Consider the following 22,198-nt stretch of genomic DNA (forward strand, 5'->3'; position numbering starts at 1 on the left):
TTATTTTTACAACATCTTGTGCCTTTTTTCCATCTCAGTTGTAATTCCCGTGGACTTTCCATCACCAATTCACCCGTGTGCCATCACCATAGTCCCGTTCACTCCCTCCCCCTCCATTTTAGATCCCATTCCCCACTCCACCCCCGTAAAATGTCTTTGTTCATTGTTATTATTTTTTTGCCTGGTCCTTCATACTCCTGCTGTGAGTGAAACCATCCGGTATTTTTCCTTTTCTTTCTGGCTTATTTCACTAAGCATGATCCCTTCCAGCTCCATCCATGTTACTGTAAAAGGCATGTGTTTATCCTTTTTGATTGCTGAGTAATATTCCACTACCAACATAGAAGCACTTTAACCACAGGTACATAGAGTGCACACAAATTGAACAGGAGATTTGACTGAGGAGTAGGGTGGGGGAGGGTAGCAGCAGAGTGATGTATGGGCTGACCTCTTGTCCATGTCACAATGATACCAGCCAGCTAACAATGGCCCCAGGTTGCCTAATCTCTGCCTCCCTCTCTGAAGCTCACTTTGCCGCAGGGAGGCACTGAATTGAGAAACTGCCTTGCACCAGGTCACGCCCCTCTCTCTACTCCCTTTCTTATATCAAGAGGGGAAAAACACGGAACTACCTCTACCCTATCTGGTCACCATTCGCCTATTACCTTTACTGTTACAAATACCGGGTCACACTCCGGGAAAAGATGCTGCCTTGGTCGTGTTGTAAAAGGTACTTGTTTTCATCTCTTGTAATGGTTTATACAAATAAAGGAAAAATAAAAGAACTTCCCAAGAGGCAAGAGACAGTGGCAGTAGGGTAAAAACTGGCATGAAACTAAAAATTTTCCATCTAGCTGGCCTGGGAAAATGAAACAAATAGGTTGGTTTATGGAAGATGCCAAACAGTGCCAGAGCCTAGTCCTGGAAGTTATGAAGCTCTTCCCACCTAAGACTCCGAGACAAACTAATTTGTGCTTCTTTTCCCCCATCAGCATCACTTATAAGGAAGAGGAGGACTTGACACTGAGGCCCCGCTGCTGCCTTCAGTGCTCCTGAGTCCCTAGCAGGCCTCCAGGTGGGCAGAAGCACCAAGCAGGGTGACCAAGATCAGCTTAAAGAACTGTATTCGGTAAGTGGACTGTGAGCTGGTGCTGTGGCAGGGCAGCCCTTGCTGACCATGTGATACCTTGTGGGCAAGAGACATTAGCCAGTTGGAAAATGAATCACACACACCAAAAAGAATCACAAAGCTCAATGAGACTTTGGAGCTCATGTGTAAAACCTATTTGCTTTATAGACGAGGTCTCTGGCCCTGAGATTTTTTTTTTTTTAAGATTTATTTACGCACACAAGAACTGGGGTACAGGCTAGAGGTGTGGAAGGTAACAGGATTTACCAGAGACACAGTGGTGGAGCAGAATGGGCAGATGTACTGAAATACACTGCTGAGAGAAGTGGGCGAGAACAGGAGAGGTCTGCTGTGCCATGTGGGTCAGCTCCCTGGGAAGGGCTCGAATCTGGCCCAGATTCTAAGGTTATAGAGCTGATGTTGCTGAGGAAGTGGGACCCAACATCTGGGGAGACTGAACCAAGACTTGTGGGACAGAAAGCTGTTTAGATGCTAATGGACTAGAACGCAGAACTACACCTGCTTTCTATGACTTTGTAATACCACCCCTGCATTTTTTTTTTTTGATTTTTTTTATTACAAAAGTTTATTTGTACATCATTTTGTACATTTTTCCCCCCCATCTCAATTGTAATCCCCGCGGGTTTCCCATCACCAAGTCACCCATGTGCCATCACCAAAATCCCGTGCATTTTCCTTCCCTCCATCCTCCCCCCTCCCGCGTTTTTGATCCCATTCCCCACTCCACCCCCGCAAAATGTCTCTGGTATATGGTTGTTCATTATTTTTGTTATTTTCTCCCCTGGTCCATTATACTCCTGCTATGAGTGAAACCATCCGGTATTTTTCTTTCTCTTTCTGGCTTATCTCACTAAGCATGATCTTTTCCAGTTCCATCCAAGTTGCTGCAAAAGACATGTGTTTCTCTTTTTTGGTTGCTGAGTAATATTGTATATATGTACCACATCTTTTTAATCCAGTCATCTACCTTTTGGGCATTTGGGCTGCTTCCATGTTTTTCCAATTGTAAGTAAAGCAGCAATAAACATGGGGGTACAGGTATCTTTTTCAATCAGTGTTTTTGTGTCTTTTGGGTAGATACCTAGGAGTGGGATTGCTGGGTCGTAGGGAAGCTCCATGTTTAGCAGTTTGAGGAACCTCCAAACAGTTTTCCATAGTGGTACCACCCCTGCATTTTCAATGAGAAATGGGGGAAAAGCACAGGAGTGTTATCAGTGAGATAGTAAAATCGATGGCACCATGTAAGCAGCAGCTCTCTGAGGTAGATGTCACTGCCTTGAAGGCACTCACCTGAGGTGAGAGAACAGGCAATGAGACTGCATTGCCTCAACTCCAAGTCAATGCCAAAAACTCCAAAAGAGTTAATGTCTTAGAACTATAGGATCTTGTTCTCCCAGGCTTCCCAGGAGTGGCCTCTTTGCTTCCAGACACATCCAAATTAGCGTGAGATTGGATTTGAGGATTAGATGAACACAGGAGATAACTACCACTTTCTCCATTCCCAGGCAGGGAACCTGACAGTGCTGGCTACCGATCCCCTGCTCCACAAGGACCCGGTGCAGTTAGATTTCCACTTCCGCCTCACCCCCAAGACCTCTGCCCACTGGCACGGCCTTCTCTCTGACCATCGACTCTTCCTGGATATCCCGTATCGGGCTTTGGATCAAGGCAACAAAGAAAGGTTACTGATTCTGGGAGGGTTGGAAGGGAAGGGGTAGAGATGTCACTCATTTATTATGTCATAATTAGTGGGCATGCAAACCAGTGGGAGCTGGCTCAGGAGCTGGATGCATTGAACCACTGTGGTAGACAAACCCATGAACTAAGTTAGGATTTGGGGGCTAGGAAATAACAGCCTATGGGAAACCGATTCAGAAACAGGAGATCCGTGAACAGCTGAAAAGGAAGTGCTTCCCAGCTGTTTATGTCTACAGAATTCCTACTCCCCAGCCCCTTTCCAGTAGCATGCTTCAGAGAAAACTATCAGAACTAGTTTAGCAGCTTTCATTTCTGGCTTAGGTCAGCAAAAACTGACCAATTAAGATCTCTTCTGCTTCAAGTAGGCATCTGGATTCCAACTTTGGTACACATTTCACTAACCATTATTTTTCTCTGGCCCCTAGCCTGACTGCAACACTGGAGTATGTAGAGGAGAAGACCAATGTGGACTTGGTGTTTGTAAACTTCCAAAACAACCGAAATGATCGAGGTGAAGACGTGTTCATCCTTCTTGTTCCTTAATGCAAAGGCAACTAGCAGCAGCTACTACTACATAGATCTTACCCCATTTTTAATGCCTTCTGGCATTTCAATGATTCATAGCCCCCCCCACCCCCCAGGAAATTAAGGTAGAAAGCATTCCGTCAAGTTAGAACTGGATTCTCAGTAAGGCCCTGCAGGTAGATTTAAGATGACAGGCTGAAGTCTTCTTCAAAGGGTATGGCTGGAGGGAGAGCACAGATCACTGATGTATTCACACCTTCAGTGTGGAAGAGGCAGAATGCCAGGAAGTTAGGTATAACCAACCAGATGCAGCAGCATAGGCCATCAAACTCAAACTTCTTTCTCCTTCAAGTTTATTCTACTGGATATAAACCAAAGAATGGTCAAATGTTTACCATGATGTCAGCACTTCATTGACATCTCATTTAATCTCAGTGAGGAAGGTCCTTTGGTCTCCATTTTATAGTTAAAAAGTTCACAAAGGGTAACCTATATTACAATGCATTAACTATGCATTACTCCCGGTGTAGTGACCATTATACAGCTAAGTGCTTCCCCTTCAGCCATATCCTAGGGGAAGAAATCAAATACTTGGGGAACAGACACACTGTTCTAACTTGTTCTGTTTTCACAGGTGCCCTGCTACGGGCCTTCAGCTACATGGGCTTTGAGGTGGTCAGACCAGATCACCCTGCTCTCCCTCCTTGGGACAATGTCATCTTTATGGTGTATCCCCTTGAAAGGGACCTTGGCCACCTGCCCAGCAAGCCTCCCTGAACACACTTATTCCTACTCATGAGGGGCTGGGAGCCTTGAAAACTGGAAACCATGGAACCAGGATGTGACTGATAACACCTTCCATCCTAGGAATAAAGGGTAGTGCAATATTCAAATGTGCACTGTGTTTCGTGGGGAGGGGTGGCTGGAGGCTGGGGGCACGAGCCTTACAGAGCTGAATTCACTAAGGTCAACATTTCGCCACTGGGAGACCTGAACCAGAAAGGGGAGGAAACCAAGACTTTAATACCCCTTTGCCTTCTTCCCACCTCAAAACCTTTTCCCCACATACTTTAACCACTTACTGAGCATCTGCCTGGTACAAGGACCAAGTACTAGGAAATTTGGGAAGGCTTAAGCCTTGTTGGGAGATTTCCATCCACATGTTTCAGTTCTTTGGAAATCAGAGCATGATGTCAACAGGTAAGCTAGGAAGTGCTTAAGTGCGTTCTAAGCAGGCAGCAAAAAAGTGCAAAGTTGTATTGGAATTCGGGACCTATCAGAATAGGATATACACTGATGAAACTTAAAGAACATACTTGAGCACAGAAACTGCAGCTTGGAATGAGACTTTTTCAGAGAAACACTACTTGAGAGAGGCAGGGGGCCCTGTTGTAAAGTTTAGTTAAGGGCTGAGCCCACCTCATTGCAGCTAATGTCTTGATTGGTGGTAGTCCTTACCAGTTCCTTCAAGTCTACACAAGCTCCTCCTCAGAACTGATCCTTTACTTGGGATTATTCTACAATCTGGTACTGAGATTTTTCTGAGATAAATTTGGGAAATAGTTATGGGCAGACCTAATTCCAAGATTTAAAAAATCTTGTTTTCTAGCTTATCTGTGTTCATCCTAAAATATGTGCTATTATCTACCACCCTATTAATGTACATTTATAATTTTAAGTACCTTTACAGTTCTCACTGGCCCCCACCCAAGGCAGAAATGGCAAAATGCTGTAGTAAATTAGCTTCCTGAAGACAGTTGACAGTAGTGTGTTCTTGAAAATCAGGCCTTTTCTTCCAAATGGTTTGGGTGAGGTTTTATTTACATAGCCTAAATCAAAACAATAAGTGAATGGCTATTTCTGAAGTGAGTCTAGGAAAAGAACATGATCTGTGCATGGGACACATGTGTGTTGATGGGCCTGTTTGGCAGTTTTCACCAGCATTAGGCTTAGAAGATAACCACAGGCCTGCTTCTACTTTGTGACTTAACTAGAATTTAATTTTTTTGAGAACTTTATTCAGTGAAGACTGAAATAGTAATGTTCTGAGTCTGTATGTACACATAGATGAGAGATTATACTAGCACAGCAGTTTAGAATATTTTCTGAGCCGCCTCTCCTTGTTTACTTGTAGTTTAACCAAAGTTTCAGGGAAATAGCTGGAGCACTATTTGCAAAAGCTTATCAGTAGTTGAGGCTGGAAGACAGTCTTCTCTTCCCACTTCCTGAGGCTTTTAAATATAATTATGTTGACTTTTGCCCTTGTATCCTGACTCATTTGTAGTCTTTGAGTTTGTCAAAAACTTAACCAGAGGCATCTGATTAAGTCAGGCATCTGCAGAATCATCACTTCTAATGACAAAACCCTCACTGTTTCCCAGCCTCAACAACACACAGCCCAGGCATAGTGACCACTGTGACTGGCAGAAGAATGAACCAGGCACAGAGCAACATGGTAGTAACGCAGCAGAATTCAAACATGGGGGGCAGGGGGTAGGGGGTGCATGTATTCGTCTGTCTCTGCCCCACACGCTTTCTGGTAGTCCAGGGTAGGAGAAATGCATCTGGTCCACAGTGAGTCAGATCATGTGTGTAATAAATGAAGGACTGCATAGATCTCTATCATGGGCTCAGCTTCTCTCTTCAGGCACCAAATCCTGTCAAAGACACAAACACACAAAGACAAAAAACTTGAGAGGGCTCAATGTGAGAGCAAATTAAACTGCCGGGAAACAGCTATAGAGCAGTGGTACTAAGACAGGCTACAGGGATATGAAGATGAAGGTTTCACCCCCATTACTTTCTTGATGCTACAGATAGATGAGTACTCCACTCACACAGTAAAGCAGATCTGAAGCTGTTGAAGCCAACTTCAGAGTAAGTAGTCATCTTCAAGGTTATCATCGCCAGACATAGAGGCGGCTTCTACTTAGCAGAAAAGAGAAAGTCAGACACTTCCATAATCAAGCAGGTACTGCTTCTGAAGCTCAGGAGAGAAGTTAGGCTTGTTATTCAATGCCCACATTAGTTAAGAGCCAAGCCTTAACCTCTCTAGTTTGAAGAGACTGTTGAGAACTTCCCAAAATGCTCTAGGAAGGAAATGCTACTTGTACCTGACAAACTGAGGCAGGACAAAGTATTTGGTATTTCTCCAGGGCTCTTCTTAGTCTCAGTGAGCATGCTGTCAAGAGAGAGATCTGTTTCTGTAGCCTGAAGAAGTGAAAATGAGTTAAGCTGGCTGGTGTGAAAAGAAAAGCCAATCCACATTTGCTCAAAGGATCTGATTAAGGCTGTTGAGTTTGGCTATTAAGAGGGACAAAATCCTCCCTTTATTAACTAGTGAAACAATCAGAGTTCTTAAGAAAGCTCTCTAAAATGGCATGCATTGACCAAAGCCCTCATGTCTTCCAAGGCACCAAATCTGTGCCCATGAAGCACCCGAAATGACTATAATAGTTCACTCACCATATCTGGCAACATATCTGGGACAGCTCTGTTTTCCTCCATGTCTTCGGGAAGCTCAACTGCAAATCCTTTACGAACTAATTCTAACCCAATATCAAGTTTCTGAGAAGAAAAATTAAGAGTAATATTCACTCAGCAAATGAAGGTAAATCTGAAGAAAAGGGTACAAGAGCCAGGACTGATAATTTATAGACTTTGATGAGATAGTAAGCAGAAACTTATGAAACAGGATTATCAGATAAGGTTTTCTAGGAAAAAAAAGGTAATGAAGTTATACACACACACACACGTGTGTGTGTGGTATTCTGAAGACGCACAGTGAGTGAACCCCAATCTTACCTTCCCATTGCTAGTATCATAGAGGTAGATCTTGGGCCAAGTTGAGGTCCCAGTCTGGACATAGCTAGAGATCTTGGCCACAAGGGGCTTCCAGTCAGCACAGTGAGTGAGTCTGTCAAACTCATCCAAGGCCTCCTCTTCCCATTGTTCACCTGCCAAAGATTGTAGGAGAGCAGAAGAAGGTGTCAGTGCTGACTGGGTAGGGTTATACCCTGGAGGGAAAAGGGAAGTCTTTCTACTCCAGAAAGAGAGTTAGAAAGAAAACTACCTTGCTTGGGAAGTTTCTGGATGATGTTTTTCTAGTGCTGGTGTGGAAAAGGCATCTGAGTCCCAGAACTCAAAAAGCCTAGGAATGTCCTATGTGAAAGTTAAGTATTTGGAAAGTCACAAGTGTACCATTACCTGATGGGGCAATCCGTGCCAGGCTACATTCTATTGCTTGAAATGGAAGGCTTAGGAAGTCACTCCTAAAGTGAAAGAAATAGGAATTAGGATTTCTTAACTACAGACAGCACCAACTAATCCAGCTAGAAAACATAATCAACTGCTCTCTGCAATTAGGATCTCTTTTCAAATTCCCCTACTGTTGAGTACTAAGAGCTCACCACACGTGCCCACTAATTGGGACGCCAGTCCAAGTCCACTCTGGCTTCTGCACTGACCTGAGTGCCCTGAGCTCCCCCACTGGGCAATCTCCGTTATCTCCAAAGTCAACAAAGTAGAGGTCCAGGTTTCCATTCTCCAAGGTGCCAAGGACTCGGGCTCGATACCAGGAACCATTTGCAGGTAAAGGTGCTGCTACAATATCTCCCACATTCACAGTCAAGTCTTCAGGCTAAAAAATAAACAAGGAAATATTAGAAGGAAGAAAGAATGAGTAGTTGCTTCACGGGTAAAGGAAGAAGGGTTAAGGAAGAAATCTACTGCAATTAAGAAGGTATGCCTCTCCCCCTTCCCCCCAACACACACAAGATATGCCCCTTTCCCATCAAACCCTAGCCCGGTGTCCTGACAGGGCAACTCACCAGACTATTCTCATAGTGCTGGGTCATCTCACTGACAAGCTTATCTAGTTGTAGGCTGCGGGAGCCAATGATTTGGATCCAGAAGTGGTTAGGATGTTCAGAAGCAGAGACATAGACTTCCAGGAACTCATCAGCATGGAAACTGAAGTCAGGACTGGGGACTAATCACAGGAAAAAATAAGTTAATCAGCAGCATCGATATCTGATACCAGAATCATCTCTAGCTGGAATGGGAGGCTGCATCCCAGGGTGAACGGTACTAATACTGAGAGGCTAGTCCCATTTTAAAATGACTGGAGGGCCACCTGTCATATATCCCAAATCACCAATTACAGTGAAGGGAAATGCTCTGAACAGTTGTCCCATGGAGCAATGACAAGATCTATTTATAGAGATGATTAACTTCTTCAGCTGGGTAGTCGATACTGTTCAGAAGCCAGGAATAAAAGAAGTCCCTCTGGGGTAGACTAGGATGGACAGATATGCGTCCTCATTCTATCACTGACTTATTATGTGACCCTAGACAAGTTTGAACTCTTAGGGCCCTGTCCAGCCTAATACACATGTACAGAATAGAGCCCACAGTCTTTGTTTTTCTTGAATGGTGATGACTCTTAAACTTTAAAACAGTAAGCTAGGCAAAAACAACAACAGCAGGAAAAAACAACACATCAGGGTATTTTGTCTAGTAAGTTATGTTAGGAGAAAGAATATGTAAATTCAATTATTATGTGTCACTAGCTATTCTGGATTCAAGTAAATTATTACAGACATACCTATATAGCCAGACTTTTAAGTGACAAAGGAAAAATTTTTTTCATTGCTTCCTATTATGAATTATCTAAGCTAGTATTTCTATCTTCCATAGGACTAATGGGTTTCCTCTTTGCTACATACTTTCAAACACAGACATCTCCGGACTGGTCTGGTCTCCAGAATTCTGAAAGCTGTCACCACTGGGTTTCTCCCAGGAACCTTCCTCTGGACTGACAACAGTCATGTCGCCACCTCCTGTGCGAGGTGGAGTTGCTAGTGGTGAGGCTGGCTCCATGCTTTTCCATAAAGCTGGCTCTCCAGCTCCACCTGATTCTGTCATTTCTTCTCTTCTTACACTGATTGGTTGCTTGCGAGGAACTCTGGTTTCTGCAGAATGAGCAATCCTTTTCCGAAGTTCTTCATCTTCTGAAACTTTTTCCAGTATCAAATGCTGTGGAAAGTGAAGGAAGGGATGACATCTACACATCTACACTGCCAGTATTTTGACCCAGGTTGGAATAAAGGATTTGTCTCATTCCTAGTTATTTTTTTAAGTCTATCAGCTACTTGCCTTGGCTGCTGCCACTTCCTTCTGTGTTCCTGAGATTTTTATAAGTCTTGATAGTAGTAATGTCCCCTCTGATTCTTTATCACAAGTAATTTTGGCTCCGGAAGCTTTACAGATAGAACGAATTGTCTCGCCGCCTCTTCCTGCATTAAACAATATACAAAAACCTGTTGTTCACTCCAGGCCTACCTTATTCACTAGAGAAATTACTATTTTGTATCAGTAGGAAAAAGGAATCAGTTCGAATTTCTGAACAGGATGTAAGAGAGTAAATGGCAAGCAGCAGCTACCGTAATCTTTACTGATAGATGGGGAATACTGGGTACTTGTTCTGCCCACCTTAAACTCTACACATTGCTAAATTAACTTCTTCAGTTAGTTGCATTTTTGATCATTTACCATATATTACACCTCCACTTCATTAGCAGGTTAACTCCAGTTAACCTGTGAGGCACTGGCTCAAGGACAGGACATCTTTCTGTCTCTAACATTAGCACAGAGTGCTCCAGGGAAGCACAACAGGTACTCTTTACAGCACAAGCTAGAAGATTTGGGATGTCATGAGCATCCCTAAGTTCCCTTTAAATATATATTATGAGGCAACTATATTTACCTGAACACTTCTGGATCTATTTATAAGGTTCTAACCGTGGAACTACATGAGGTAATTTTGGGTTTTGCTTTCCCATTGGTTCTTTAAAAAAAGCAAAGCTTCTGGCTTCAATATCCCTGTTCTGTTTTGTTTTTCAGCAACATTAAAGGGAAGAAAGCTAAGGGAAACCCTTGGGAAAGTGTGAAACAAAGGCAAAAAAAAAAAAAAGGACAGCCGAGGACCATCCAGTGGTACCTATGATTCTGCCCACGGATCTCTGAGGAACTGAGAGCTGTTCAGACACTGGGGTATTCTCTGTCAGGATCTGATGAATTGCTGCCTTGGCCTTGCACACCTGAACAGGAAAACCACTGATAAGCAGCACCCGCTCATCTCCTACATCCTCTGTGTCCACATCAATCCGAGCACCTGTCTGTTTCCGCAGCTGCAGAGAAAAGGATAGAAGGCAGTGTGTTGTGGACAAGCTCCTCTGGATCAGCCAACAACATGTGAACTGTAGACTTAACTCTGGAGGTAGCTGTCAGCTAAATCAGGATGCTCTAAACAGTTACTTTGCTCACGCTACTTATGGAAGGTTAGTGACAAAGAAACCCCAAATGGAAATTAATTAAAAGTTTCTTTGTGCAGGCCTCCTTGGTAGGGCATGGGGTTAAGTCTTCAACTATTAAACTATAGGCAGCCACTGTACCATGCGTTGGATCCCCAGCCAGGGAGCTGACCCACATGGCACAGCAGACCTCCCATCTCACTCACTGTTCCCCTCAGCAGTGTATTTCAGTCAATCAGCCTGTTCTGCTTCCCACTATCTGGTAAATCCTCTCCCGCCCATCCCCACCTCTTGCCCATACCCCAGTTCTAGTATACATAAATATGTTTAAAAGAAAATTCCTTTGTGCTTAAGAAACTTCCTTCCCCTTAATTTCATTTGAATTAGAAAATTAAGTATTTTGTTTTATTGATATTCTAATGGAACAATGGAAGGTGGTAATAAGAATTCGTTATTTACTGCCAACTTATTAATTCCATTGAAAAGAGTGGCTCAAGCTATACCAAGTTGAGATTCATCCAATCAAAAACCCCAATTCAAGCTAAGTTATCCATTCTCTACAGAGTAGAGGTAATCATGGCTAGAAGGAAACAGCATAGTTTTTTGTTATAGCTAAAATTTCCTTATTTTTTATAGGTAAAGATTTATTCATTGATGCATATAAGAATTGGGGTACAGGCCAGAGGTGGGGGTGGTAGTGAGAGGATTCATTAGAGACAGAGTAGGGAGCAGAACAGGTAGATCTACTGAAACACATTGCTGAGGGAAGCAGCGAGTGGGAAGGAGAGGGCTGCCACGCCATGTGAGTCAGCTCCCTGGCCAGGAATCGAACTTGCACAGTACTGGCTGCACATAGCTTCATAGTGCTGTGTTTTTAACCTGTTGCGCCCAAATTTCTGTATTCTTTCTTTTAAAAATATAGTTTTTGTACCAAAGTAAAGTTCTGTGAAAAGTGTTAAGATTTAACCCTTAAGATACAGGCTATGGGGGCCCTCCCCAGTGGCGCAGCAGGTTAAAGCACAGCACTAATAAGCTAAAGACACCTCAGCATGAGCTGGATCCTTGCCCCAGGGGTGACTCACATGGCGCAGCAGACCTCTCCTGACTCGCCCGCTGCTCCCCTCAGCAGTGTCTGCCTGTTCTGCTCCCCACTCTGTCTCTGGTGAATCCTCTCACCGCCCCTGCACCTCTGGCCTGTACCCCAGTTCTGTATGCATAAATAAATAAATCCTAAAAAAAAAAAAAAAGATACAGGCTTTGACACAGGACCTTATCTTCTAATTCTTCTCCACTGCGGATGGTACTGGGACCCCACAGTGGTTATTCCAGAACCAGTAAGTACTTAGTAACAGAAAAAAGGACCAAACATTGAATTGGAAGAAAAAGATTATAACTAAAATATTAGTAACTTAATTCCAAAATTGCATTACCCTAAATAAAGCCTCTATTTCCCCCAGCATTACTGCTTTTGACTAAGCAAAGTCAGTATTACCTATATTATGAAATATACAAACAAAATCTACAAAGTGTGGGCTTTGTGGAGGGAAACAAGCAGCAGTCAGCATACTCAATCCTGGAGGAAGCCGACAGCCTACTAGCACACGCACCTGTTTAATATTGGCTCCCTGTCGGCCAATGATGAGCTTCACTGCTTCCTGGGGAACGCGCATCTCTATCTCAATGTCGTCCTCCCCAACAAATGTCAGCCGTTCTTCTGCACAGATCATGGTTCTTCAGATCAGACTTAGCTAATACCCCAAAACTACTATCAGCCCTCCTAGCTGTCAAAAAAAAAAAGCCACTGATCCGAGAGATAAATTGAGGATCTCAACCATTGACAAAATAGTATCTGGGTAGAAAACAGAAGGTCCTGAAGGACCAGAAGATGGGCACTCTCTGGGATATTTTCAGATGCTAAAGTGGAAAAAACATTTGGCTCTCCCAGGAAACGGTGCTGGATTTTGGGCAAATTATTCTTCTCAAGACATGACTCCTGGAGAAAAATGAAGGCTAGAAATTGCTCAAGGAAGTCCATTCAGCTCAGGAATTCTGTTTGTACATAAATAATTTCTCAAGGTCCTAATCTCGAGGCCCAGCATATGAGGAAACTGGAAACTATAGTTAGCCTTCTCTTAGTGACAAAATAAAAAGGGTATATAAAAAAAGTGCAGATATTTAAAACAAAAACGCCAGAAAAGAATTTACTGCAGCACTGATGTTGCTGAAGGGAACAGAATAGGATTATAAAATGAGTTCCCTTCAAAGCTAGCTTTAATTAACATAGAAAAGAAAGCAAATATTACACTTCACTTAAAGATTCCTCACAGAAAGTCAATTACTGCACAACAAATGACAATTAGTCTGGCAAAGAAAGTTTTCACTTTAATTTAACCAAGGGGATAATCTGGACATTTCCTCATATATACAGCCATGAGTTCACCTACCTCTACTTTCCCTGTATCTGCGGTATAAGATATAGGCAACTGTCGCACTGGCTGGGATCCCGAGGCCCAGTGCTATTTTCTGAAGAGTGGACAAACTTGTCCAGGAAGTCCGTTCAGTGGACATTTTCTTTTGTGCTCCAAATTACATCCTAAAATAAGTAAAAGAGGGAAAGAAGCTTTCACCTAACAGTTACACCTGGGAGAGACAAGGGAATACACTGTAATGCGGGAATGGAATATTGACACCTTCTTTCCCCTTTCAAGAGCTTAAGCCTTCTCAAAATCTACTTCACATAAAATGTATCTTTAAAAAGTTAGCTGACTGGCCCTCCCTGGTGGCGCAGCGGGTTAAAGCACAGCACTGAGAAGCTAAAGCCACTTCGGCATGAGTTCAATTCCCGCCTGCCCCGGAGGTGACCACATGGCACAGCAGACCTCTCCTGACCCGCCCGCTGCTCCCCTCAGCAGTGTACTTCGTCGATCTGCCTGTTCTGTTCCCCGCTCTGTTTCTGGTGAAGCCTCTCACCACCCCTGAGCCTCTGGCCTGTACTGCAGTTCTGTTTGTACAAATAAATAAATCTTAAAAAAAAAAGTTAGCTGACACACACATATACACACACCATTAAACAGAGGTGTATTTCACTCCCCAAGTCTCTCCAAGGAAAATTATGTACTACTGGTGTTAAAAGACAAACAGGGCTCTCCTTGGTGGCACACGGGTTAGGACAGAGCACTGCAAGTTAGCCACAGCCACTTCAGCACAAGTTCACCTCAGAGCTAGTTCAATACCCTGCCCTGAAGGTGATCCTACATGGTGTGGCAGACCTCTCCTGACCCACCCGCTGCTCCCCTCAGCAGTGCACTTTGATGATCTGCCTGTTCTGCTCCCCACTCTGTCTCTGGTGAATCCTCTCACCGCTCCTGTACCTCTGGCCTGTACCCCAGTTCTATACACACAAATAAATCTTTTAAAAATTCCTATCTGTTCCTTCTGTGATGCCACCTTCTGGAAAAGTAGTGGCTGTCTCTGAAGGAAGGGCTTCCCAGGTTAAATTTTAGGATTTGCTACATCATTTGATACAGTTACAAATGACTGGTCTCTCAGTTTAGCACTGACAAGTTTGTCTCCCCCCACCCCTTTTGACAAGTTTGTCTTAATGACTGCACTGGTCTCTTAGATGACCATTATTAGCAAATTTTGTCTCTCAGATAATCATTAGCAAGGCTGTTTTTCCTGATTCCTTGCAATTTCTCTTCCCTTGTTTAACAGGTTGAGTCTTGCATTTTAAGGATGCCAAAAGACAAACTGGTGCCCACCCGTTTCCATCTCCGTGCTGACCTCTGCTCCCTTCCCTTTGCAATTGCCTTTGCACACCTCCCCTCTATGATTTGGCTCTGTATAAATAGCCTTGTAGCCTGATAAAGAGGACAGGTGGTCTTTCAGATATGCGTCTGCCCTCCTCATTTATCAACAACAAAAAACCACTTTCCTTTTCTTCAAACTGTTTCCTTATATTGGCTGAGGAGAACAGAGACCGGCATTCAGTAACACTCTCATCTTCCTTGGAAGCAGTCTTTATTTACCATCCCTGTGCCCAATTTCTATTTATGTCTCAACCATCAGTGAAAGGGAGTTCTTCTCTGCTCCTTCACCGAAACTACAATTTCCCAGGTAATCATTCAAGATGACATATATAGTCTCACCTAATCTTACTTCTGGGCTCTTTCTTTGGTTTCCCCTATTTCTCTGGAGGGGGTCTTCTAAGTTTGGGGTTTGTCCTTGTCCTCCTGTGGCCTCTATCCACTTCAACTGTCACTATGCTCTCTGGCAATTTCACCCACACCTGTAACTTCAATTATTATCTATATACTAATGACTAGACACTGGACTGGTTCAGAAGCACATTAAATCTCACTCAAGACCACGGCATGGCTGCCTATTATTCTTTTGATACTAGCTTCATTTTGCTACCAAGTAAATCTTAATATGTCTCACTATATTTTTTTTTACCCCACATACTTTCTCACCCTCCCACGTAATTACTTCATGTCCTCTCTTCTCAAATCTTTAGTGCCATCTCAAGCCTCACTCTCAACTGATGTCCTTGTATCACAGGGAAAGTAAAGCATTTTGGGGGTATTAACAAACTTCTACCACATTTACCCACCTTCCTTCATCTGTGTCTAAATATTCTATCTTCTTGCCTGTGGTCAAGGATGAATGGTCTCTGCTCCTAGCACTTAAGTCTGATGAAAGTTTTACCTCCCCTCTCCAACTCTGTTCCTTCCTTCTCCTGCACCTCCTCCTTTCATCTCTACTGGATCTTTTCATCAGTAGACAAACTGCTATTTCTCCTTTCTTATAGAAAGTCTTTAATCGATCCCTTATACCTCTAAATTCATCTTTCTTTTTATCAGGAAACTTGAGTGTCAAAACCATATGCTCAATTTGTCTTCTTGAATCCATTCTCACTGCTCTTATCAAGGTCACCAATGATTTTGCATTGCTAAATCCAGTGAGTCTTCTCTCTATCCAACCTCACCCAGTACACCTGGCAGAGTTTGGTTTCACTCTTCTTTAAGTTACTTTCTTCACTTGGCTTCCATGGTAGCACATTCCCCTGGCTTCCTCCTCCCTTTCAGGCAGTTACCAGTTGCCGGTTCCTCCTCCCTTTGCTGCTGTCTAAACACTGGAGTCTCTAGAGCTCTGTCCTTAGCCCTCTTGCTGTGCTACCTCACTTCCTTGTGATCCATCTTCTCAATACAGCTTGGCTATAAGTCCAATTTATATGCTGACTCCCTAATTCATGGGTCCAGTTAGGTCCCTTCTCTTGAACTCCACATTTGTATAGCCAACGACCTATCTAACACAGCTCTACGAGATGTCTAATAAGTACCGCATACTTAACAGGTCTAACAGTGAGTTCCCATTATTATCCCCTCCTATAGTCTTCTGACATCGCCAATGGCAGTCTTCTGGTGCAGAGGGCTGAAAATAGCACTCATTCTCTCTCTAAAACAGCACATCTAGCAGCCTGATTTGATTTGATGCATTCACCTCCAAATCATCCACACTCTGATCACCACTATCCCTTGCCCAGACTATTGCAATTATTTCTTAATTATGCCTCTGCAAAACTTGTCCATTAACGTTATTCTCAACACAACAGCTGGAGAAAGTCAAACATTACTCATCTGCTTGAAACCTTCTAGTAGCTTCCCATCTATGATTAATAGTCAAAGTCACTTCAATTCCTGGCAAGGTCCTCATTTTGATCGTCCCCCTCACTAGCATGTAAACTCCACAGGGATAGGAATGTTTCCAGTGCTTAGCACACAGTACTCACTCCAATACTGGATCAATTACCGTTTGGTGAATGAATGACCTTCTCTTCAGCAATTCTGCTGCCTATATGTAAACTAGTCAATGGCATGAAAGGGTCCTTGCAATCTCATCTCCACCCACAACCTGCACAGCCTTACATGCTAATCCCACTGCTAAGGGAAGAGGTTGTGATGCGCCCTTATGTATATTTGATGTATGTCACTTCACTATCTTCCTAGGGTGAATCTCTTCAGTTCACACTGTCCTGTGAATGATACCTCTAAGGTAACACTTACACACACACTGGATGTGAATGCTTAGTTGTTATGTCTGTGTCCTCCAGATTACTGGCTTTACTCATGCAGCTTAAGCACTTCTTCGTGCTAGATGCACAAAGGACACAAAGATGAAAAGAGAAATGTATTGAATAGCCACAGTGCCACAAGCCCTTTGCATATATTTTATTCACTCTTCATATAATCCAGCAAAGTAGGAAATAGTAATAGTTTTACAGAGGAGTAGACATGCGTTAGATTACTTATTTAACCTCTAGGTTATCTAATTTTTTATCCAGAGTCTAGTTACTGTATTAAAAACTACTTAAAATGACTTCAGAAGTTTCCCTTCCTTTTTACCTTAGCTCTTTGTGGAAAAGAACCTGGTATCTTTATTTTTCAACATACCATTCAAAATTAATAAAAACTGATGAAATACCACATGGTATGCGGTAAAAAACTAAAGACAATGTCTATTTTCAGATATTCAATCTAGAACAAACACATGTGGCTTTAAGCAAAATTTCCTGTAAAATGAGTGAAGAAATGCAATTTATTTTATAATTTGCCTTCAAATTATAAAAGTCAAAAATCCAACTCAAGTCTAAAAAACATTACTTAGCCATTAAACTGTGGCTAAGTGTGCTTTCCTGGAAGTCTTTCAGGAAAACTGGTGAGGAAAAGAAAACAGCACATAAGTCTCATTCCAAGAATCTATAAAAACTACACAAGGAGATTGCAGGTAGAATTCTTACTACAGTCAGAGAGGCGCACTTCTTACTTGTAACCTCGGAGAGCTTTATTGACCAGTTCAGAGAACTACCAGAAGTTTGCCAAGGGAATTTTTCCTAGCCAGTAGTTTTAAGCAAAATTAACCCACTCTCTTGCCCAGACTCATAATCTGAAGAGTTAAAAAGAAAACCTCCTTTTATTATTTTGGTGGGAGTTTCTTTCCAAATGCCTTGTTATTCCAGGCAATTATTTAGAAAGTAGATCTAGTATATATCACTTTTAGAGACTGAGTCTTTAAAAGAGACTGAGGGAACACAGTTGCTTTTTCCTCCATTCCTTTTTAGAGGTAGGAAGAAAAAAGGGTTGAATGTTGATTTGCTTGAACTTGAGGTAAAGAAAAAAGTTCCTTTCTTTTTTTCCACACTGCAAATAAAACCTTTCACGACTCTGAAACTTTGGGTGGTATCATGTAAACATTTTTATAAATACCAAAAGAAGGGGAAAAGCTCAGTTTCATAAAGGTAATTTCCTTAAGCAATTCTGGAATATGTGAACTTCAAATTGCCTAGAAACAACTTCACTTCTTTTATCTACTGGTTACTTCATATATTAGTGGTTTCTAAGTGCAAAATTTGTCTTCATTTGTACCTCAGTTAAATAGTGCTAGTTCTTTATTATAGGATAAACATGCTGAGGATATGAGGAGGAGTAAGAATTTCCAGCAAGCTCAACTGAACACAATCTAGCGGGAGAGAAAATACAAAAACAACAACAACAAAAAAAAACCCAAAAAAACCCCAACCACCTAGTTACGCAGAAATGCTGGAACAATATAAAGTCTTCATTACTGCAAAAACTGGGAGAAGCTAGATTTAAAAGGTGTGCTTCTTGGAGGGTGTACAGTTGAAAACCATCTTGTGAAAATACAAATCATTAGTTTACTGAAGTCAATACACAGAGGTTGAGTATTCCTCTGTTTGGTCCTGAAGATACAACAATCCAGAAACAAGATTTAGTAAGTGCCTTCATGGATTTCCAGGCAGGCACTGGAGATCTGATCTTGACAAGCATGAGTGTCTATAGGTATTGGGAAACAAAAAGCATATAGCCCTGTGAACAAGAGCAGCAACTTCATCTACACTCTGCCTCTACCACCACCTCAGAGGCCATAACTTGTGCTTATCAGGCACAGTAAACACAGAATTTTTTTAAATGAAAGGGCCCACAGAGGTGATCAGATTCCACTAGTAATGTTGCAACTGGGAAAACTAAGTCCCCAGGCAGATGAATGGCTTCCTTGAGGTGACAGTTTGTTATGCAATGGGGTGTAAAGAACAGTTGTGACTTTTTAAGGAAACTCAAAGGACTAAAAGTATACTCCCTCCCACAGTTCAAATACTACCAGGGTCAAGGCAAGAGAACAGAGGATAATGCTCTGGTTCTGCAACCTCACCCCCATCCATCTTGACCAGCCATAGCATGATGGATTTAACTGCTAAGGGCTTCCACAGCACCCCAAACATCCCTTCATAACACAAGTATTGCTTGTAACTCTTGATTAACAGTTGTGTCTGCAGTGACAATTGAAGGCAGAAAAGGAATTATGAGACCAAATGAGAGGCTATTCCAGGTGTCAGTGATGGAGACAAAAGAAGCAGATGGATTAGAGTTTCAAAAGGCAGAACACTCACAGGACCTAACAATTGATTTATGGAAAGAATAGAGGGTGAGCCAAGCTAGCAAAGGGGCAGGCCATCAGCTTCTCATCTGAATACCTGGCAGATGGTGGTGTGAGATACAGCAAATTGACAGTGGTGGAAGAGGTATGTGTGGCAAGAAGGTAACAGTATATGATAAGGATATATCTATTGGGGTGACTTCTACTTAAGCCAGAAGCCAAATTTCACTAGCTCTTCAAATATGACAATGGAGTTTGTGAGAATGGAGTTATCAGCTGATATCTTAAAAGAATACCTACTTAACAATATAACAGAGGAGAAAATAATAATAATAATAATGAACAACTATATACCAGAGACATTTTATGGGGGTGAAGTGGGGAATGGGATCAAAAACGGAGGGTGGAGGGAAATGCACTAGACTATGGTGATGGCACATGGCTGATTTGGTGATGGGAAGCCCACGGAGATTACAATGAGATAGAAAAAGGCACAAAATGATGTAAAAATTATATATATTTTTAAATTTAATAAAAACTACTTAAACTGTAATTTTGTTTATAATTTATAATTCACATGCTGTTTCTCTTAAAATAAAAAGTGGGACATACGGTGGAAATGGCGGATAACTAACTATAGCATTAAATGCTAGTTAATATTTGATTTTATTGCTTCAAAGTGAATGCAGAATAGACAGAATTTAAGACCATAGTTTCCAAGGAAAAACAGGTAAAGGAAAGGAAACACTTCCAGGTGAGATCCGTAGGTAGAATGAAGTTTAGCAGCTAACTTTGAGACTTTCTGACACTTGTATCAACCCGTTGTGAACAACTACCTGAACTGAAGCTTTTGTATTTCAAACATTCTTCCCCCCACCACAACACATTTCAAAACAGTTAGGATTCCAATCACACGTGTGCTCCTCTTATTTCAGTTTCTCCTAATAACCAGAACCTACAAAGTACCCAAAACACGGCTAATGAGTTTGCTGAACTGAAGCAGCTCATTCAATTTCTCATTCTTGCTACATTTATTTTTTAAACCAGGGAGTGAATGGAGCCTCAAAGCATTTTTCTCAAGCTGAGAGTCTAAAACTGTCGCTTTGACAAAGGATTCTTCAGCCCAAATTCATGATATCTGCACCAGGGAGGAATGAGAAGGAAACAGTGGAGCACCAAACCCCAATCTGTTGTTATGACAAATTGTAGAGTCATCCCATTACACATCTTTAAGTTGGGAAAAACACGAAGCAAACGGAGGAACAGATGGTGCGGACAGTTTCAGGAAGGACCTGTGGAAGCGGAGCTCAAACCGGCTGGATCTCACGCTCTCGCTCCGGGCCCTCCCGGGCTCGCCCCAGGGCACTTCCCCGGCATGCGGTTGCCAGTCCGAGGAGAGCGCTGCCCCCACGCCCACACCCTCCCCGACGCCTCCAAGCCCACTTTTCCCTCTCCTCACGGCCTGGGACACCCCGGGCCCAGACTCGCCCACTCCCCAAACCTCGGCTCCCGCTCCCGCCTTTACCGCTCCTCGACTGGCGTCGCGCGCTCCGCTTCGCACCTCGCTCCAGCGGCCGTCGCCTCCTCCCACTCGCACCGCTACTGGCGCCCCGCCGGCCTCGCTTCAGCCGCCACTTCCCCGCCCCCGCCGCCCGTCCGCACCAATCAGCGCCCGGGTAGCAGTCCGACCAATCGTCAGCCCGCCGCCATCAATCCTTCCGCGAGCGCCCGGGGCGACGGGGCTGCCGCGGGCTGATCCCCAATTACCCGGATGGAATTCAAAGCCGACTCACCCCGTCAGCCAATAGGATCCAGGGATAGACCCCAGGGCTCCTGGAGATCGCACCTGCCGAGAATTAAACAGCCAATTAGAGGCTTAACCGAGCCCCCGCCTCCCCGAGCCCCCTTCTGCGCCAATTATCGGGAAACCCGAGGTCCCTGCTCCGCGGGCGGGGGGAAGCGGCGCTCCGGGGCCGGAGCCCTGGGGCGAGGGGGTGGCTTCCCTGGCCGCGTCACCTCTCGCACGTTGCTGCGTTTGTACGCAGCCGGTGCTACCCCGCAGCCCAGCGACGGTGGGAGAGCAGCCGCGTGGCGGGGGACGCTCGGGCACCGTCTCTACGGCCTCGCGTGGACTCGACCGGCGCCCGCGTGATAAGCGCTCAGGAGACTTGGAAACATTTTCTAAAAAACATACAAAAGGCTTCGTAGCGGTGGAGAGGCGGTCCTGGGGAAGGAACTGCACGGCAGAGCTTGTTTCTCTGCCGAGGCGCAGACGAGGCGGGCAGCCGGAAGGACTGAGGGACCCGCGGTCCGCGCGCCCGGGGTAAGGGAGCTGCGCGATGCTTGGGGAGGGAGGGTTGGGCGCTTGGCGCGTCCAGGGCCGCGGCCGTGCGGGCTGGGAAGGTTTCTGCGGGCGGCGGTTTGCTTTGGAAGAGCGCATTCTAGCCGCTCCAGGTCCCTGGACCGTTGGGGACGGTTGGGCCCTGCCTGCGCCGCTGCGCCCCTGGCCCGCGCCCCTCCCTGCCCCCCTTCGCTGCCCAGCGCCTGGGTTCCTGGGGACTCCGACTCGGGCGCTCAGTGTAAGGTGGAAATCTTTCGCTTTTGCTTCGATCATGAAGTCTGGCACCAGATCTGCGTTCAGTGGATGTTTGTTGAGTGAATGCAAGATTGTATCTTTGGTCAACTCGGAGATGTCTCTGGGCCTCAGTTTTTCGTAGTATTTTTTAAGTTTATATTAAGTTAGTTGATTAAAAATTTGTACGTAGAAAGTGCCTGTTTTGAATAATTAATACCCATTCCACAAAATTGAAAAGGAATAGGTTATTACAGGGAACAAGTCTCTTCCCTCAGAGGTTATCAGTTTATTACATACATTGTGAATTTTCACATATTCCATAATGTACAGACATTTGGTGTATATTTCTCAGTGGACGACATATATATATATATATATATATACATATATATATATACATGTTTGGCAGTTTCCCTTATTATCTAGATCTACAGCAGAACATTATGTATCTACTTCATAGTAAGTTTCATAGTAAGTTTGAAA

The 22,198-nt window shown here is 43.7% G+C and overlaps 2 protein-coding genes across 4 annotated transcripts; one reads left to right on the forward strand and one right to left on the reverse strand.

The window, feature by feature from the left end:
* Nucleotides 1-495: 495 nt before the first annotated feature.
* OAZ3 (ornithine decarboxylase antizyme 3) lies at nucleotides 496-4,259 on the forward strand. The gene is given in 5 exon segments (NM_001290456.1): nucleotides 496-730; nucleotides 993-1,129; nucleotides 2,656-2,831; nucleotides 3,274-3,359; nucleotides 4,008-4,259. Coding segments are annotated over 5 exon segments (711 nt in total). The 5' UTR covers nucleotides 496-560; the 3' UTR covers nucleotides 4,151-4,259.
* Nucleotides 4,260-5,374: 1,115 nt separating this feature from the next.
* TDRKH (tudor and KH domain containing) lies at nucleotides 5,375-21,063 on the reverse strand. 3 transcript variants are annotated; one of them, XM_012733352.1, is made up of 14 exons: nucleotides 20,934-21,063; nucleotides 13,131-13,279; nucleotides 12,294-12,400; nucleotides 10,374-10,563; nucleotides 9,530-9,669; nucleotides 9,100-9,409; nucleotides 8,203-8,363; nucleotides 7,840-8,012; nucleotides 7,580-7,644; nucleotides 7,178-7,329; nucleotides 6,839-6,940; nucleotides 6,487-6,583; nucleotides 6,211-6,298; nucleotides 5,375-6,030 (listed from the first exon to the last, which is right to left on the reverse strand). In XM_012733352.1, exons 2-13 carry the CDS (start codon nucleotides 13,252-13,254, stop codon nucleotides 6,246-6,248), a joined length of 1,674 nt encoding a protein of 557 aa, XP_012588806.1. In that variant the 5' UTR covers nucleotides 13,255-13,279; nucleotides 20,934-21,063; the 3' UTR covers nucleotides 5,375-6,030; nucleotides 6,211-6,245. The 3 variants fall into 3 exon arrangements, with proteins under 3 accessions (XP_012588806.1, XP_012588807.1, XP_004693759.1); XM_012733353.1 differs by lacking the exon at nucleotides 20,934-21,063 and adding an exon at nucleotides 20,702-20,763; XM_004693702.2 differs by lacking the exon at nucleotides 20,934-21,063 and adding an exon at nucleotides 20,666-20,758.
* Nucleotides 21,064-22,198: the final 1,135 nt, after the last annotated feature.

The sequence above is a fragment of the Condylura cristata genome, unplaced genomic scaffold (genome assembly GCF_000260355.1).
Source record: "Condylura cristata isolate star-nosed mole 26May11 unplaced genomic scaffold, ConCri1.0 scaffold00040, whole genome shotgun sequence".
Taxonomy (NCBI): Eukaryota; Metazoa; Chordata; class Mammalia; order Eulipotyphla; family Talpidae; genus Condylura; species Condylura cristata.